This window comes from Oculina patagonica, chromosome 2, assembly GCF_052425735.1.
Source record: "Oculina patagonica isolate OP01 chromosome 2, crgOcupat, whole genome shotgun sequence".
Lineage (NCBI taxonomy): Eukaryota > Metazoa > Cnidaria > Anthozoa > Scleractinia > Oculinidae > Oculina > Oculina patagonica.
In genome coordinates, this window is record NC_135759.1 from 33541900 (window position 1) to 33557744 (window position 15845).

A 15845-nucleotide genomic window follows, 5' to 3' on the forward strand; every position below is an offset into this window, starting at 1 on the left:
TTTTTTTTTTTTTTTTTTTTTTTTTTTTTTTTTTTTTTTTTTTTTTTTTTTTTTTTTTTTTTTTTTTTTATAAATTAACTGTGAAAGTGAAATTTCTAAATTTTGTTACAGTAACTATAGAAGTGAAACTGGATTGCATCATATTTACCAATTCACTGGATTTGCCATTTTTTTTTTAAAAGAATTTGATGCCTATTTTTTTTCCTCCGGCCAAGTAGTAATTCCCCACTGTAAGGAAGTTTCCTGAAATATTTTCAGGCTCGAAACCTTACTGCAATTATACCAGATTCAAAACAGTTCACGCATGTAAAACCGCATGGATTTCCTTCCTTTTGATTTATAAATATTAAAATATCAGAAACTAAAGCTCAATTGAATTAAGTGTTGTAGGCTCGATTTCTAGCCGTTTTGGGAGTCCGGCGTGTCATACTCCTCCTAACGAGGGGCAAACAACGCGGGCTCACAAAAAGGCTGGAAATCGAGCCTATATAGGCGTTGCTAGGTGACAAAAAATGGAATGTCACCGTCAGCAGGGAAATTTTGTAAGCAAGCGTGATGATTTGGGTTTTCACAAGGCGTGAACTTGCCAGGATCATAGTCAGCATAACTGTGTGGTAATTGCCAACTTCGCCAAGATTGAGAATGTTTTAGAATTTCTCTTCCATACCGATTCCTTGAGAACAAACCAGGACTAAACGCTGTATCAATCCAGTTGCCCCGAATGTTTGCTTTGGTGAACGTTGAATGTTTTTGAAGCTCCGATGGAAGATATTGAGTGTTTGTGACTGGCGATATCCCCCATACTTCGATATCAAATCCATTGAACACGATATCTACATATCCAGACCCTTCCCCAGGAGCAGGGCCTGGTGGCTTATAACTGGTTAGACTGTAACCATTTTTCTGAAAATATTCCAATGTTTCACTCCTGTTAAAGATTGTGATATCTGAGGATAAAGCAATCATATCTCCATCTAAATCCCAAGGAAGAAGACCATTAAACTTAACGCCACCTAATACGGAACCAGTATCAAGCTCGAATGTTACATTATGCATGTCAGCAAACTTTTGAAAAAAGGAAAGCGCATCTGCATACTCCTCCTGACAGCAAACCGGGAGTAAAAGGTCTTGTGCTTTACATTCGAAACCAATATCCTTACAAGAGAAGGAATACTTCACTCCCTGGGGTAGTAACACCCGATTTAGCTGCCATTTTGTAGCTAAAGGTGTCCACACGTTTCTGTCAGTTCTTTTGGGGTACGCACTGTAATCTGTAGTGAAGTACATAGCATCTGGACATGACATAATCAGGTTGCCATCTTCAACAACACGTAAAAACCAATCTTCAAAAATAACTTCATTTGGAAGGCTCTCGTCAAACTTCAACAGATTTGTTTTGGTAACGAAAGGGCCCTGCAGATAATCACAGTACATGCACTCGTTCTTTGAGTGATAATAGCCTTCCTGGTATTCCAAGACGTAATTTTTCAGCTTAGTTTGCACACAGCCCGCTTTCCAATGACCCGAAAAATTACGATAAGCTCCGCCTGCAACTCCAACATTTGGTATCTGACTGATCACACGAATTTGCCTCTCAATTTGGGTAAGCCATGTGAAGTGAAAAACATCACGTGCAACTAGCACATAAGGAGTAGAGACCTTGCTTATCAACATGTTCCAACCTTTGCCTAGCTGTGCGTCGTCAACTTTCACAGCATCAACATTTTTGTATTTTTTGGCAGTCTCCATCACTTCGTTAGTACGCGTTGCCATATAAACCTGAACTGTTGGGTAGGTCTCTGTAACCCCTTTCAAGACCGTTTCAATGTGTTTTTCATCTTCTTTGGGATATGCAACAGTGTTTATCAAAACACTTATCACAGAACGAATTGGTTTGGCATTGGTACAATTGGAGATGACCCAGCCCGTGGCGTAAAATGGGTAGCCAAACTTCCCCCCTTTGTACTCGTCAGGACACACATCCACGCTGCCATCTTTGTTGACTATACCACTGCTTGTACTGGCTGATTGTACTCTGTTGTCTAGGCGTTTTACTATTTCGTCCATTCGCAGAACCAATTTTGCTGAGGGGACTTTTTTATGGATGAATAGTTTGTGTATTTCTAGGTTGATTTCACGCAGTTCCTTTGCAATGTCTAGCTTAAAAGGCAGGAAATCATGTTCATAGCCAGATCTGAAGAGAGAGAGGATGTATGGTTAAATTATTTTCAGTTGCTGATTTTTATTACATATTGAGAATGACTGCCTCCATTTAAAATCTTCAGGATATCAAATCTAACCCTTATAACATTCCAAAAGCATGCATTGCAATGTACTGTACCTGTAACTGCAAAGATCTCTTCCTCTTAAACACTTGCATTTGCGTTAATTTGACACAGTACAGTAAAAAAACTGAAACTGAACAGTTGTAAGGGGAGACAGTGTAGCAGTCAGTGCTTTTATTGTGGACAACTCCACAAGGGAGGGGGGATTCCCACATGAAAGAGACGGGAATACTTGTTGAAAAAGTTAAAATATTAAACAGTAAACTCCTAAAGGAGATCAATCTGGGCATGGCTCAAACTTTTTATGACCCCTGAGATACCATTAATTTTGTATGCCTGATCAGTGTAGACCACTAACACAGTCTGACAGCGTTCTGTTTGTCTTCACATGTAACTCTAAACAAGACCTCAATGCCTTGAAATACTGTCCAGAGCACCTCGAGACCAAAATCTGCGATTTACTCCCCTAAGCGAGACAACGAGTATCTGAATCCATGTTGAAGTCCCCCTCCCCCTGCCCAGATTAACCCCCAACCAATTAGGATTACAGTGTTCACTAGCACACGGCCTAATACGTCTACTGGTGCGATGAGTCATGATGATGATGATGATGTCCACTAGCACAGTTGTACTATCAGAAAATAAAGTCATTTAATTTTAATGCCTTAGAATAAAGTTACTGTTTAAAAGTTACTTGTTGAAATAAAAGTTTCAGGGTCATACATACCTACTTCTCTGTGGAAAGAACAGATAGAATGACATTGACAGTGCGGCAAAGACAACAGTGAAGGACAAAAACACACATCTCCAGGAAAGGACAAGCGCCATTGATTCAAGGGCCAAACACTTTTAAATCTGTTGATGTTGTATGAGAAAGATAATGATAAACATAAGTACACTACCAACAGTTTAATGTGATATTACAAACGTGAGTGGTGGCCTTGAATTTTTTCACCAACACATGAGCCTTATTGTAACCTGCTGTTCAATGAACAAATGAAAAATGTTATCACTTGCCCGGATGTGAGGGGGAGGGGACACTCTGAAGATTTGGGTGGGCGTGTCAAGAGAGTGCTGTCCAATAGCCCAGGGCTAGTGAATTTTCCTTTCAGAAGTCACACTTCTCAAGAGATGATTTATGACAATCACGAAAATGGTTCCTTCCAACACATATTTATACCTAATTGCTGATCTAGGTACAGCCCTGGGGTTGGCAGGTTCATTGGTTGGTAGACAAGCCCTCAGCTATAAACCCAGACTGCAAGCAGCTCCTACCTTCTTAGTCTGTCATGCATGAACCTAAAAACTACATGAATGGAAAAATGTCCATGGAAAATCAGGGAATGAGATGTGCAGAAAAAAGGACTACTGGCAAAAACAGAGAAATCTACTGTCAACTGCGGGAGACATTGAGAACTAGCCTGAGTCACGTCATTACAAAGACCCGGGGGGGGGGGGTACTCCCATAAATTTCGGATAGGGGTGTGCCACCAAGGTTCTTAAACCCTGACCCTATTTAAGGATAAAGAAAGCGAAAATTGATACCCTTTTTAAGGCCCAAAACCGAAAAATGACACCCTATTTAAGGGGAGGAGAAACGTTCCGTGACGACCCAAATAACGGCTAACCGCGCACGGCAAGACACAAATCTTTATAAAATCGCTTTTCTAATACCTGAACTGAAAATTCAGTTTTCAGATATCTTTTTCTCGTTTAGCTGGGCGTTTATTTTAGCTGATAGAATTTAGGTACCCTATCTAAGGATCACAGCGGGAACACATTGCCAAAAGGAGCAAAAATGATACCCTATTTAAGGACCGAGAACCTCAAAAACCATACCCTATCGGGCGGCACATACCTATATAGGCCACATATAGGAGTACCCCCCCCCCCCCGGGTACAAAGAGATGCAAGAGAGATGTGTTTCATGAACACAAAGCCTAAGAAACTAAAGTTGTCACTAAAGATGGAAAGACCATAAAACTTTTGCAACCTCATGTCCGTGAAGGACATCAAAACGTCAACAAAATCTGTAATTCCTGTACTAGAGTCTTTGTTTTTAGGACAACCAACGTTCGCCCGGCTGATATTCAAACTTCAAAACTTAACAGGTGCCCAATGGCGTCACGGTTCATGCCCATTATATGTTATGCGATATTTGGATATTTTTGGATAAGTAAAATTACTCTATTAAGTGAAGGTGAATGACAGACGCGGTATTCAAACTGTACTCCGTGAAGTGGAATTAAAAAATAAAGGTATATGTAAAAAAAAATCGTGATGGTAAACTGCAGTTACTCCAGTGACCATGCGGAACGACAAACATTTAATTAATGAAAGGTGAAATGATTTTGTTTATCGATCGTTCTAAATTAGCGCTTGTGAGTATACTCATCTGCTATTTTAATTTACAATTATCCAACGCCCAGCAAACGAACCAAACAAGTCAGGCAAATCGAGTGGCCCTACACTGTATTCAAAATCATATTTTACGACTGTGCGGTACAAAAGGAGTTTTTTACGGTATAAAAGTTCGATGTTTTCTGAGCAAATCGGCTTTTTGTGTTCTACCTTTTTACAGTGAATATAAGCTTTATAACGAATTAAAATCAATTAATTTGACACTTTGTTGACTTATGTTAAGCTTAATTACTTTATCAAAAAGCTAAACGACAAAGTACATTTCCTGCATTGCATAATTCGATGCAGGCCGATCGACGATTTCAAATGAAAATGTGCAGAAATGTGCCATATGAATCGAAACATCCACCATACCTGGGTTTCTGTTAAACGCGTGCGGTGTGGAACATAACAAGCTTACCAGACGACAAGTAAAGCTTTCCAATACTGGACTGCTTTTGTAAAACACGTGCTGCCAAGAGTTCACTACACAAATCGTATTTAACAGTCGGGTCCTCAGGTGAAATGATTTTGTTTATGCAAAATCGAACTGTAATTATGGGGATCGGAGTAGACCTGGCACTACTGGCCAAATCTCCAAGACAATGATCGCGGGCTCAAATTCGTTCGAAAACAATTTCCACGCTTCGCGCCGCGCGACTTTCACTTCGACTCAACTCCGCGCCAAACGTCCAAGATGCCTCCGAGGAAAAAGCGTAAGGTGGATCCAGACAATCAAACCAAGAAAACCAAACAAGGTAAAAAAGAAAAACCTTAGATTGTTGTAGTTTTAATATGATTACACTGGAAATGAATCTACTTGACTTAACTTGAGCAAGGGTTGCTGCAAACGAACTGTGCCTCTGCAAGGAGTTTGTAGTCTCTTAGAAATATCGTGGTTTGGCGAGTAACAGGGAAACAGTCTACAAGCAATCAAGCATGTGTGATTGAATGATGAAAAGAAAGAAAATAATAATAAAACACTGGGGCGATTGTACACTATACACTCCTGATCTTTTCCTTAACTTCCCGCTCACTATAGATCTCTCGGTCAGACTCCTGACTAACAAAAATTTCATGCCTTGGGTCCATTTGCATCTTTGCATGGAGAACAGTTGGTCGCGAATGGAAATGCACAATTTAAAAGCAAAACCAATTGCATTAGGTTAAATAATTGCAACGTATACACTTCCAACTGACTTACTGTACCTATTTACCGATTTCATCAGTTAATTCCAGCAGTGCCATTGATATGCTCCAAACAGTTAACGCCTAGGATAAGAAATGCAAGCAAATGCCTTAAGCAAATGGAATTGACTGATTACATTGATTATCGCACCATTGCAGAGAATCAAGGTGCTAAAAGAAGCAAAACTCAAAAAAAAGTAAGTTTTGTTAATGTCGCTCTTCACACTGTACATTACAATGACCTTCCATAAGGTGGCTGGAACCACACATATGCACTATTGGTGTCAGGGACCCGTGCTATTTAATTTTGGATTACTAGTGTCTAGAGTAACATGGTTGTTTATCACTTCTTAGGAGGGGGGGGGACTCTATACCTGGCCAACTCTCACGCCTGCGAGTTGAAAACTTCGATCTCACGCCAACTCACGCTTACGAACCAATTTCTCACGCCTAGTCGAAAAATGTGAGCTTTTACAACCACAAACGACACATTTTCCAAAAATATGTAATCTCAAACCAGTACGAGAAAAGAAAACTCCATGTAAATTGAGTATATGGCAATACTTTCCCCGAAATGACAGAGTTTTGACAAAAAAAAAGAGTTGGGAACGAGGTCGTGTTTAGCAAAACACGTCCACGCACTGGGATCGGGATATGTTCGGAACGTCTTCGGAATACTTCGGACATCTTCGGAAAACTTCGGACATTGTCGTATCGTCTTCGGAAGTCCTGGCACTCTTAGGATAAAAATCTCACGCCTTCGACCCAGAAAAAGTTGGCAGGTATACAAATATGCACTATTGGTGTCAGGGACCCTTTTTTTTTATTTTTGGTTTTTTTTTTTTTAAGATTTATTTTTTCTTTTTTTCCTTTCCCGGGGGGGGGGACTCCCATATATGACCTATACGGGGACGTGCCGCTGGATAGGGTATGGTTTTTGACTCCTCCGGTCCTGAACAGGGTATATAATTTCAACCTCCTCTGTCCTACACAGGGCCTGAACCTGTCCTAGACAGGGTATGGCTGCAAGACTGTCGTCGGGTAAAAACATTGTTCTTGCTTTCGCTTCAATGAAAAGCATATTTGCTGGGATCGGTGTTCGCAAATTCCAACGGTCGAACATCGCGTATGGGACGCAATAACAATAAAGCGTAAATAATTGTCAATGTTGTCCTTTGTCCTAAATAGGGTCTTAAAATAGGGGGTGTTGTCCTACACAGGGTAGGTATTTTAAGTTTTTATTGCCCTTAACAGCCCAGCAGCACCCCTATACCCAAACAAAGGTCAAGTACCCCCCCCCCTACCCCCCCTGGGTCACTTTCTTTAATTAATGCCTTTTCAATCAAGTAATGTGTCTTATCTGCTTATCTGGACTGCCTTGGGTGTTAACCATCGGTCCTGTGGAATTTTTGGTTCAAAACCTTAAATGATACAGCTCCTTCCAGTGAAAGGTTTCCAGAAAAGATGGAAATCCTAAGACATATTCCTAGCTTTTTACCATTCCAACCAAAATGACTGCATAACAGCGTGCAAAGAATGTCCTGTCCAATAGCCTTGGACTTGTAAATTTTATCTATTACTTGCCCGCTCAGGTAGCCATTTTTCTGCCAACCACCTCATAGTTTGTCTTCCCTGCTTGCAGAGCTGGTAGCAGAAAAAAAGGTAAACGTGCCCCTTGAATCTCTCAGGGTAGCAAATAATATTATCGTGATAACTGTGAGATCAGAAAAGTACAGTATAATCTTTAGATGTCTACGAGTTGACCTACAGCAGAGAAGGCTTGATCCATTTCATGGTACTACAGTCAACTCTTGTTATAGCGGACACACTCGGGGCGTCGTTTAGTGTCCGTAATAGCGAGAGTTTGTAATAGCGGGAGTCATTTCCAGTCAAACCTTATTCGCCGGGGATCTGGATTTTGTCCGCAATAGCGGGGTGTCCGCAAGGCGAGAGTTTACTGTATCAGCAATGGTGAAAAGGACTGCTAGGTCAGCTTGGACCTCACACCTGATTGCCAGAAGGCATACAATGTACATGAAGTGTAACTTTCCTTTCCTTCCGTTTCTTTTTTGTTTTTGTTTGTTTGTTTTTCATGTCATTTCATCAAATAGCTGCATTATTAACTATGATTGATGACACTTTATCACAAAGCTACTACACCACCGTATAGCAGCTAATTTGAGAAAGGACGTCGGAAAAAAAAAGCACAAAATTGAAAGTGCAGGCGACAAGACTGATTGGTAGTGTGGGTAGAAGTAGAGAGCTAAAGCACATGCACTAATAAGATGGTGACATGACAAACGCAAAATTTGCACATTTTCTTACTCTTCAAACATGTGGAAATAATGTACTTTTATCCACGTTGAATTTTAGTAGAATTTTTAAAACTAACTAAAAGCCATGCGAGAGTAAAAGAAAAGCTTTAGAAAAAGGCCTCCTGAGGGGAAAAACAAAATCTCCACGTTCAAAAATACAAACTTACCGGTAGCTTGAAAATTTCCTCTAGTCCAGTATGCAAAATTCAAGCGAATACCCAGACACCTTTCGGTCTTGTCGCATGCACTTCTGTGCTTTATTCCGACAACCTTTCTCAAATAAGCTGTATATAAAAACTATGTTTGTAGTCAGAAAGGGAGAAATTGATAGGAGAAGAATACCTTCCTTATGGGGCATTGCAAATTCCTCCTTTTATCCCCAGATCTGCCCCCATTTTTAATAGAGAAATTTGTAAACTACTGGCATTGAAAAAATGATTTTTTTTAAGGAGGTGCTATACACAAGATGGCTTATGAAATCAGAACCAGAAAGCAGATTTGAGAAAGGAGTGGATGTGAAGGTAAGTAATTTGCATTTAATATCCCTATCTCACCATCCCCAGAGACCCAGGGGCAGTAAGTGGGGCGAGGGAAATGCGAAAATGCGGGTAAAAAATAGCGTGAAACTGCAGATGGAAAATCGGCATATAAAAGTTGGAGCGACTGAAAAGTGCCCCTGGGAAAGGAGTCCTTCCAGACCAGTTCAAAAAGCTCTCTGAATACTGCCTCCTGATTGGGCAAAAAAAAATCTTTTGTATTCCCTTTGTATTATTTTACCCAATCGGCGACCAGCCTGACTACGACGTTGTGTACATACGAAGTATATATACACAAAGCCAGTTTGCTCGCCATATCTGTCTTGCTTGTTCGCCAAGAATTTGCTTGGGAAGGAAAAGTTTCGGCTAGTGCTCCCGGGGCTGACTTTTTTTTTTGGTAGATTACCAGTTGTATAAGAAAGCCATAGGTCTTCCTGGGGGAGGGGGAGCTCACCCCCTACACCCTCCCCCTAGATCTGCCCCTTCTTTAACTAAGTTATGTTGTGGTACAAACATGTATATGTGTGTCTGTACAATTGCAGTTTGGCATTGAGGACTTGAAGAATGAACCAGACCAAACAGCTTGCTGGGATGGTGTGAGAAATTACCAGGTATTTTACATTGTCCAGGTGCAATGAAATTTAGGAGTCACCAAGCTTTGTGTATCTTTATAAAATGTTTTATTTTTTCTCCAACAAGTACACAAGTCACGACATTGCACATATTTATTTCTCAAATATTTTCAGGCTCGAAACTTCATGCGTGATCAGATGAAGAATGGTCAACTTGCTTTCTTTTATCACAGTAACTGCAAAAACCCTGGCATAGCTGGGATTGTAGAGGTAATAAAATGTTTACACTTAAATTTTATTACCGTAAAGTTCCGTGTAAAAGCCGCACCCGTAGATAAGCCGCACCCCCGATTTGGAAGCTCAAATTTCGAAAAAAAAAAATACAAACAAAAAAGTTTGAAGTTCAAGTGAAGTTCTATTGGTAAACAAACAAGGACAAACAAGCATGGTTTCAAAACACTGACACAGCAGTTGTTGCAATGTTTAATATGAATTAAGTCTTATGAAAGCACAATTTCACTTGTCATACCTTCTTTTTAGTTTGAATTCACAATATCTTAAACTTGAGATGCTCTCTTGATATCGTTTTTTCAAGAAATTCACGTCTAAACACTCGATGAAATCAGCTGTGAAATTCGTATGCGAATGAATGCTTAGTAACCAAGCTTGAAATGTGGAGAGGAGTCTGGGCATCACAAAACAAACATGGCGGCATTTTCCTTTGGTTTGGCCCTCGTATAAAGAAACCACGTTTTCAAGATTCTTGGAGACTGCTACCCGCAACAGTATATTAAAAACTTCATGCAGAATAGGAGTTTGATAATCCAAAAGATTCATTTGCTGTAAAGGTCAATAATAAAGCGAAGCGGTCGGGCATTTTGTGCCTCGTAAGTACTTGCGATTATCTTGGTAATTCTCGGATGCGGCGGAAAGGCAAGTGTTGAAGTGACCGGCAGGCATCGCTGCAAACAGCTTTGCAGAGGAAAGAAAAGGCAGTGAACGACAACAAAGTTTTCAGGTTGTTATATGTTTATTCAGTGGTGTCTTGAAAAGTTTTTTATGAATATTAATTAGGCCTTTGGGAACTCCAACCATAGATGTTTCTGTAGATAAGCTGCAACCCCGATTTTTGACTATGGCCCCGTCCACACTGACCCGGGTAAATTTTAAAACGATACGCTTCATTAGTAAGTAAAAGTAAAGTCTTAATTTAATAACATAAAAAATACTAACAAACCAGTGGCCCTCTAAAATTATTTACAACAAAATATAAAAATACACTATTTCACGCTCCAAGTCCAAATGCTCATTGGTGAGCGTTTTTGAAAAGCTCCGTTTTCGGTGACTGAAAATGCCATTTCAGTATGGACGGTTGGCCTAACTGGAGAAAAAAAAGATGCGTTTTCAAATTTACCCGGGTCAGTGGGACGGGGCCTCAGATTTTAAGGAAAAAGGTGCGGCTTATACATGGAACTTTACGGTAATTATCACTTTTTACATACCTGTACAGACCTGCTGCAGCAGTAAAGGTGATCATGTATGAATCAGGAAACCACTTTTTTGAGATAACCTGTGTTTTTTTTTTTTTAATTTTATCTGTCCACTAGATTTGTTTTCTTTAATTTTGCAAAGACGTTTTATTAAACTGGGGCATCTTAAGGTAACTCGGAAATGGCCTATTTCACTCATCTTTGCAGGTCATCAATTTATTCCAGAAAATATCCATACCCCCCACACAGAGGGTTTTTTGGTTTGAACTCCTCTCCTCTGGAAATGACAGTTTAGGTTCATATACCTTCATTTAAAAAATTTTGGTCTTTAAGACCCCCTCCCGTTTGGAATTTCTAACGATTCTCCACCAGGAGGGTATTGATATTTTCTGGAACCAAACAATATAAATTTTGTACTTTCAAATAATTATTTCTTTTTACATAATGTGTAATAAGTTACACTCTATAGCAACCCTCCAAGTTAAGACCGTTTTTAGTTGCCATGGCGATTAAAATTTTGGAACTGGAGACTAAATTGAAACTGAAGTTGCCAGCCTGCGACTAAAACTGAGAAGAAGGATTAAAAGCGTGAACTTAATTTAGCAACTAAAATTTTTCACTGGCAAACAAACTTGAGCAGTCAGTGGCCAATAGCTGTTATTGTAGTTAAGCCTGCAATAATATATTCTTTTGTTGAGAAAGTATGTGAACGAGGCAAAAGGGTCAACACGTCGGATAAAACAATGCAGAATGACCCTTTTGCCTCGTTTATGTGTCAAATGGCTGGGAACTGCAATAAGAGCTATTGGCCACTAAGGAAAAATAATAAACTTTGAGGTTTGTATATTGGTATATAATTATTCCTAGGTATTGTAACTATGAGGAGACTTAAATTGTATTTCTTTTCTTTTAAATACTTACATGTAGATTGTGAAGGAAAGTTATGTGGATGATACACAGTTTGACAAGGCAGATCCTCATTTTGACCCGTAAGTACAGTAAAAAGCATCCTTTCACCATATTTTTTCAGTCCTCTCACGGCAGTTGTTATGTACCATATTTTCTCGATTAGACACCCCCGGCGTTTATTACAAACTTGACATGGTGGACCCGGCATTTGTTTGACTCCTGCAGTTTTTCGAGCCTGGTTTTCATTTAGAAATGGTTTTTATTCGCTGTTTTTGACAAAAATTTATCTCGCTGATATAGATACAACTTATCATTATCTTAAATAAATACCTTAGGGGCCTATTTTCTACTCCACATTGGAGACCCGGTGTTTATTCGGTGCCCAGCGTTTAATCAAGCAAATACGGTACTTTATTTTTATAAAAATACTAATTATAAGGTGGCTGTTTGGTGAAAGCTGTTGAGATCATCTATGCCTCTAACCGGTGCCCAATTCATCATGTTCACAATTTTAGGCTTTTCTATAAAGTGGTTCCTCCGCTGTTAACTTGTGGGTCCGAGTAACATTTTTACGTAATAACAAATAATTATATCACATGTCCATGTAATGGGTTTTTATTCTCTCACACATGCAATTATAAGGTGGCTGTTTCATGTGTTATTTTTTATTATTTTCCTTAATGTTTATAGTTTCTTACCTATTTTAATATCCTTTTTGTTTATTATTGTGAAGGGGCTCCAAAAAAGACAATCCCAAGTGGTTTATGGTAAGATTATAGCATCTGTATTAAAAAAATAATAATAACAGTGTACATCTTGATTGCTTTGACTTTATTATAATATTTTTTGTGCCTTGGAGCCATCGCATAGCACACTGTCAGTATGAGCATTGTATGCCTGGCAGAGGCATTTGCCAGCTGCTCCATGACTATTTTTTGCTTAATATTGTTTTCAGGTAGATGTTAAGTTTGTTCGCATGATGAAACGCTTTATTTCACTGCAAGAACTGAAGACTCTTCATCAAGTAAGACATGCAGTAACTATCATTTTTAACTCGGAAAAGAGTTGTAGTGGGCGAAGTGAATTCACTCCATCACTCCTTCACTCGTTTCCTGTTAGACATATGCACGCAATGCGTGCAAGTGTTTTAAGGCCTCTAGAGAATTAGACCTTTTCTCTGATACCTACATTTCTTGTTAAATTACATAAAATTAACATGCTTAGTCACCAACCGAAATATTGTATTCATGTCAGTTTTCTTGAAATAACATTATGATATTTATTTCAGCTATAAGCTGAGACCGTAAACCTTTGGTTTTTTAAAGTGTATATGACATGAAAAATATTTTCTGCTTATTTGAAAGGCCTTTCGAAATACAGAAGAATGGCGTTTTCTTTTCGAAATATATTTTTTCGTTTCAGAGATATTGACGTTTTTGTATTATGCAAATTAGATCAGTGATGACGTCAGAAGATTGACTCTAAAAATGGTAAAATACTGAATAAACAATATCTCTAAAACTATTGAAGCAGTGTTCTTGAAACTTGGCACCACAAATGTGCATCACAAAAGGAACAAAATGACACCCTTAGTATTGTTGCCATAGCAACTCTTTCAGCTCCAGTCTCTCTCTGTCAAAAAGACAAATATCCCCATATCTGACCTCTAAAGTGAGACAAAGGGTCCTGCTTAGAACAGACATAGTTCCCATATTGCCTTAATTCCCACCATTGGTTTGGCTGCGCTAGATGGTTCTTGGTTTAAGACAAACTGGGAATTTCAGTTTTTATTGAGACAGCACCAGCGGCAAAACTGTTGTCATGGCAACAGCCCTAAGAGTAACATTTTGTTTCTTTTGTGATGCACATTTGTGGTGCCAAGTTCCAAGAACACTGCTTTAATAGTTTTAGAGATATTGTTTATTCAGTATTTTACCATTTTTAGAGTCAAATCTTCTGACGTCATCACTGATCTAATTTGCATAATACAAAAACGTCAATATCTCTGAAACGAAAAAAGATATTTCGAAAAGAAAAACGCCATTCTTCTGTATTTCGAAAGGCCTTTCAAATTAGCAGAAAATATTTTTCATGTCATATACACTTTAAAACCAGTTGGAAAAAACTAACCCAAAACACTCAGCTAAAGATGAATTGATTTCAGTACGATTTGGTGAAAAAAAATCGCTCGACTTATAGCCAATGATATTATTATTATTATTTGTATTAGCAAACCTTTATTTGTCAGTTTGCTGTTTTCGATTCTTGTTTCATAATAACTTTTCCGAGTTTAGTGGCTTATAGCCACTTTTAGTTATCTTTATAAGGGAGTGCAGGGGAGGAGGGTCCCACCTCGACAACCTTTGCTACCAACTTACTTTGCTTCTGACTTACTGAGTAAAAATCTTTAATCTAGAAAACTTTGGCATTGGTTTATTTTTTGCTTTGCATTGTCAGAGTTGGCTCATTTCATTATTTGCATTTTACATGTATGTGACCGGCTAGATGTGATGGACATCCTGTATTGTTGACAAGAACTGGTGTAGCTCCCTATAAAGGGGAGATTGTTTTTTGAGCTTCTTATATTGCTCTTTGTCAGGTGCCTCACAAGGGCAGCTACCTAATTTAATAAATCTTATTGAAAATTCTGCATGTTTTTCTTTTTTTCACAGGAACACAAATCCTCAGGTGGTCCATTAAAATCAATTTCATTGTTCACATCTGCACGACTGTCAGTTCAACCAGTCACTGAAGGTAAATTTTCCACATAGAACTTTAATCTATTTATTATTTTGTTTATTTCATAGAATTTGTTTGGCCTATAACTATTTATACATGCACAAAACAGCTTTTTACCATCTTTTATATTAATATTTAATTTAATAACTTTTAAATTGTCGTGTTTTTATACAAGATTAAACAAAAAGTTCCACTGACTTCACGCGGATGACACCCCCCCCCCCTCATTTCACATTTGAGAATGGGTTCAAATTTCCGGCATCTCAAGAGGTGAATAACAACATAAAAAAGTTTCTTCCAAGAATTATACCTAATGCTGACCAAAGTATACAAACCACACCCTATTGAGACCCAAATGGTCAAAATCTAGACCCTTTTTCGGACTAAAAGAGCTCGAAACCATACCCTTAGGCACGGGGGGGGGGGGGGGGGGGCGTATTCTTTGTTTTTAATTCCACTCCCTCTCTAGTATTTTTCTTAATTCGACAGTTTGGAACCCAAATTTTTCCTGATGCAGTTCCTATGAAATTCGCATTTCTATTGTTTTTGTTATTTCAGTAACATTTTCTTCTTAACTTTTTTTGCAGATGAATTTGAATTCATTTGCAGCTTGGAGGATAAAACAGAGGGTGATGCTAGCTAAATTTTGCGGAATTTGTTCTGTGCATGTTGTGAATTCGGCCTTTTGACTCTAAGAAATTTGGAGTATGGACTTGTGAACAATTGTGTTGGTCCAAAGACAAATACACATATTGTTGGCTTTCCTTCATCCTTGGCATTTTCAGGGAAAACTCTTAAATATATAATTGTGCAAGGAGCGAATCTAAATGGTAAATCATGGGCGTGAAGCGCAAGTTTAAATACCTACGTAATGATCTTTTTACAAAACGATGGACGTCGGAAAAGTTTAAATAGACTATACATGTGTATCAGTTCTGAGAATGCGAAGTTTTCGAACGGAGCAGCGTTGCAGTTAATAAATAGGGGAGTACGGAGTCATTAGGTCCAGGGCCGTATCTAGCAAGAGGCAAGAGGAGGCACTTGCCTCGTCTAGATTTTAAACCAAAACTAAAAACAAAATGCTTTCAGACAGGACAATAATCCCCATTTGAACGAGATTTATTTTTTTTCCGAATAAATTTGCTATGAAAATGCTGTAAAAAGCGTTTAAGAGCTTTTAGATTTCAAAAATTTGTGGGGGGCTTCCCCCAGACCCCTCTAGTTTCTCGTTCTTTCGACAATCGCAGATTTTGCCTCGTCTTTGCCGACATCCTGGCTACTGCCCTGAGGTCCCGGTCGAAACATGTGCATTAGATAACAATGTTTCTCTCCGCTGTTGAATCTGAATACTACGGCGCAAATACTAACTCCATTGACTTTCCAGATAGTCGTAATATTTCCAGATAGTCGT

At 38.8% G+C, this 15845-nt stretch overlaps 2 protein-coding genes across 4 annotated transcripts; one reads left to right on the forward strand and one right to left on the reverse strand.

Moving 5' to 3' along the window:
- On the reverse strand, nt 1-5251 carry LOC144644260 (uncharacterized). Of its 2 annotated transcripts, none has more exons than XM_078503710.1 (3): nt 4279-4387; nt 3013-3140; nt 1-2194 (listed from the first exon to the last, which is right to left on the reverse strand). In XM_078503710.1, the coding sequence occupies exons 2-3, from the start codon at nt 3111-3113 to the stop codon at nt 499-501; spliced, it is 1797 nt and encodes a 598-aa protein (XP_078359836.1). In that variant the 5' UTR covers nt 3114-3140; nt 4279-4387; the 3' UTR covers nt 1-498. The 2 variants fall into 2 exon arrangements, with proteins under 2 accessions (XP_078359836.1, XP_078359835.1); XM_078503709.1 differs by lacking the exon at nt 4279-4387 and adding an exon at nt 5061-5251 and having other exon boundaries at nt 2-2194.
- A 30-nt stretch (nt 5252-5281) lies between these two features.
- LOC144644261 (thymocyte nuclear protein 1-like) lies at nt 5282-15824 on the forward strand. Of its 2 annotated transcripts, none has more exons than XM_078503711.1 (10): nt 5282-5443; nt 6033-6070; nt 8638-8709; nt 9267-9335; nt 9471-9566; nt 11714-11775; nt 12429-12462; nt 12651-12719; nt 14368-14449; nt 15022-15824. In XM_078503711.1, exons 1-10 carry the CDS (start codon nt 5383-5385, stop codon nt 15075-15077), a joined length of 639 nt encoding a protein of 212 aa, XP_078359837.1. In that variant the 5' UTR covers nt 5282-5382; the 3' UTR covers nt 15078-15824. The 2 variants fall into 2 exon arrangements, with proteins under 2 accessions (XP_078359837.1, XP_078359838.1); XM_078503712.1 differs by having other exon boundaries at nt 5358-5443; nt 6033-6074; nt 8641-8709.
- Nucleotides 15825-15845: the final 21 nt, after the last annotated feature.

Bases quoted from the DNA above. Each gene is read 5' to 3' on its own strand.
- LOC144644260 (XM_078503710.1), bottom strand. From the start codon at position 3,113: ATGGCGCTTGTCCTTTCCTGGAGATGTGTGTTTTTGTCCTTCACTGTT. The intron at 2,195-3,012 runs GTATGTATGACC...CTCTCTCTTCAG, and splicing joins TTCTTTCCACAGAGAAGTAG to ATCTGGCTATGAACATGATT.
- LOC144644261 (XM_078503711.1), top strand. From the start codon at position 5,383: ATGCCTCCGAGGAAAAAGCGTAAGGTGGATCCAGACAATCAAACCAAG. The intron at 9,336-9,470 runs GTATTTTACATT...AAATATTTTCAG, and splicing joins ATGGTGTGAGAAATTACCAG to GCTCGAAACTTCATGCGTGA. The intron at 12,720-14,367 runs GTAAGACATGCA...TTTTTTTCACAG, and splicing joins AACTGAAGACTCTTCATCAA to GAACACAAATCCTCAGGTGG.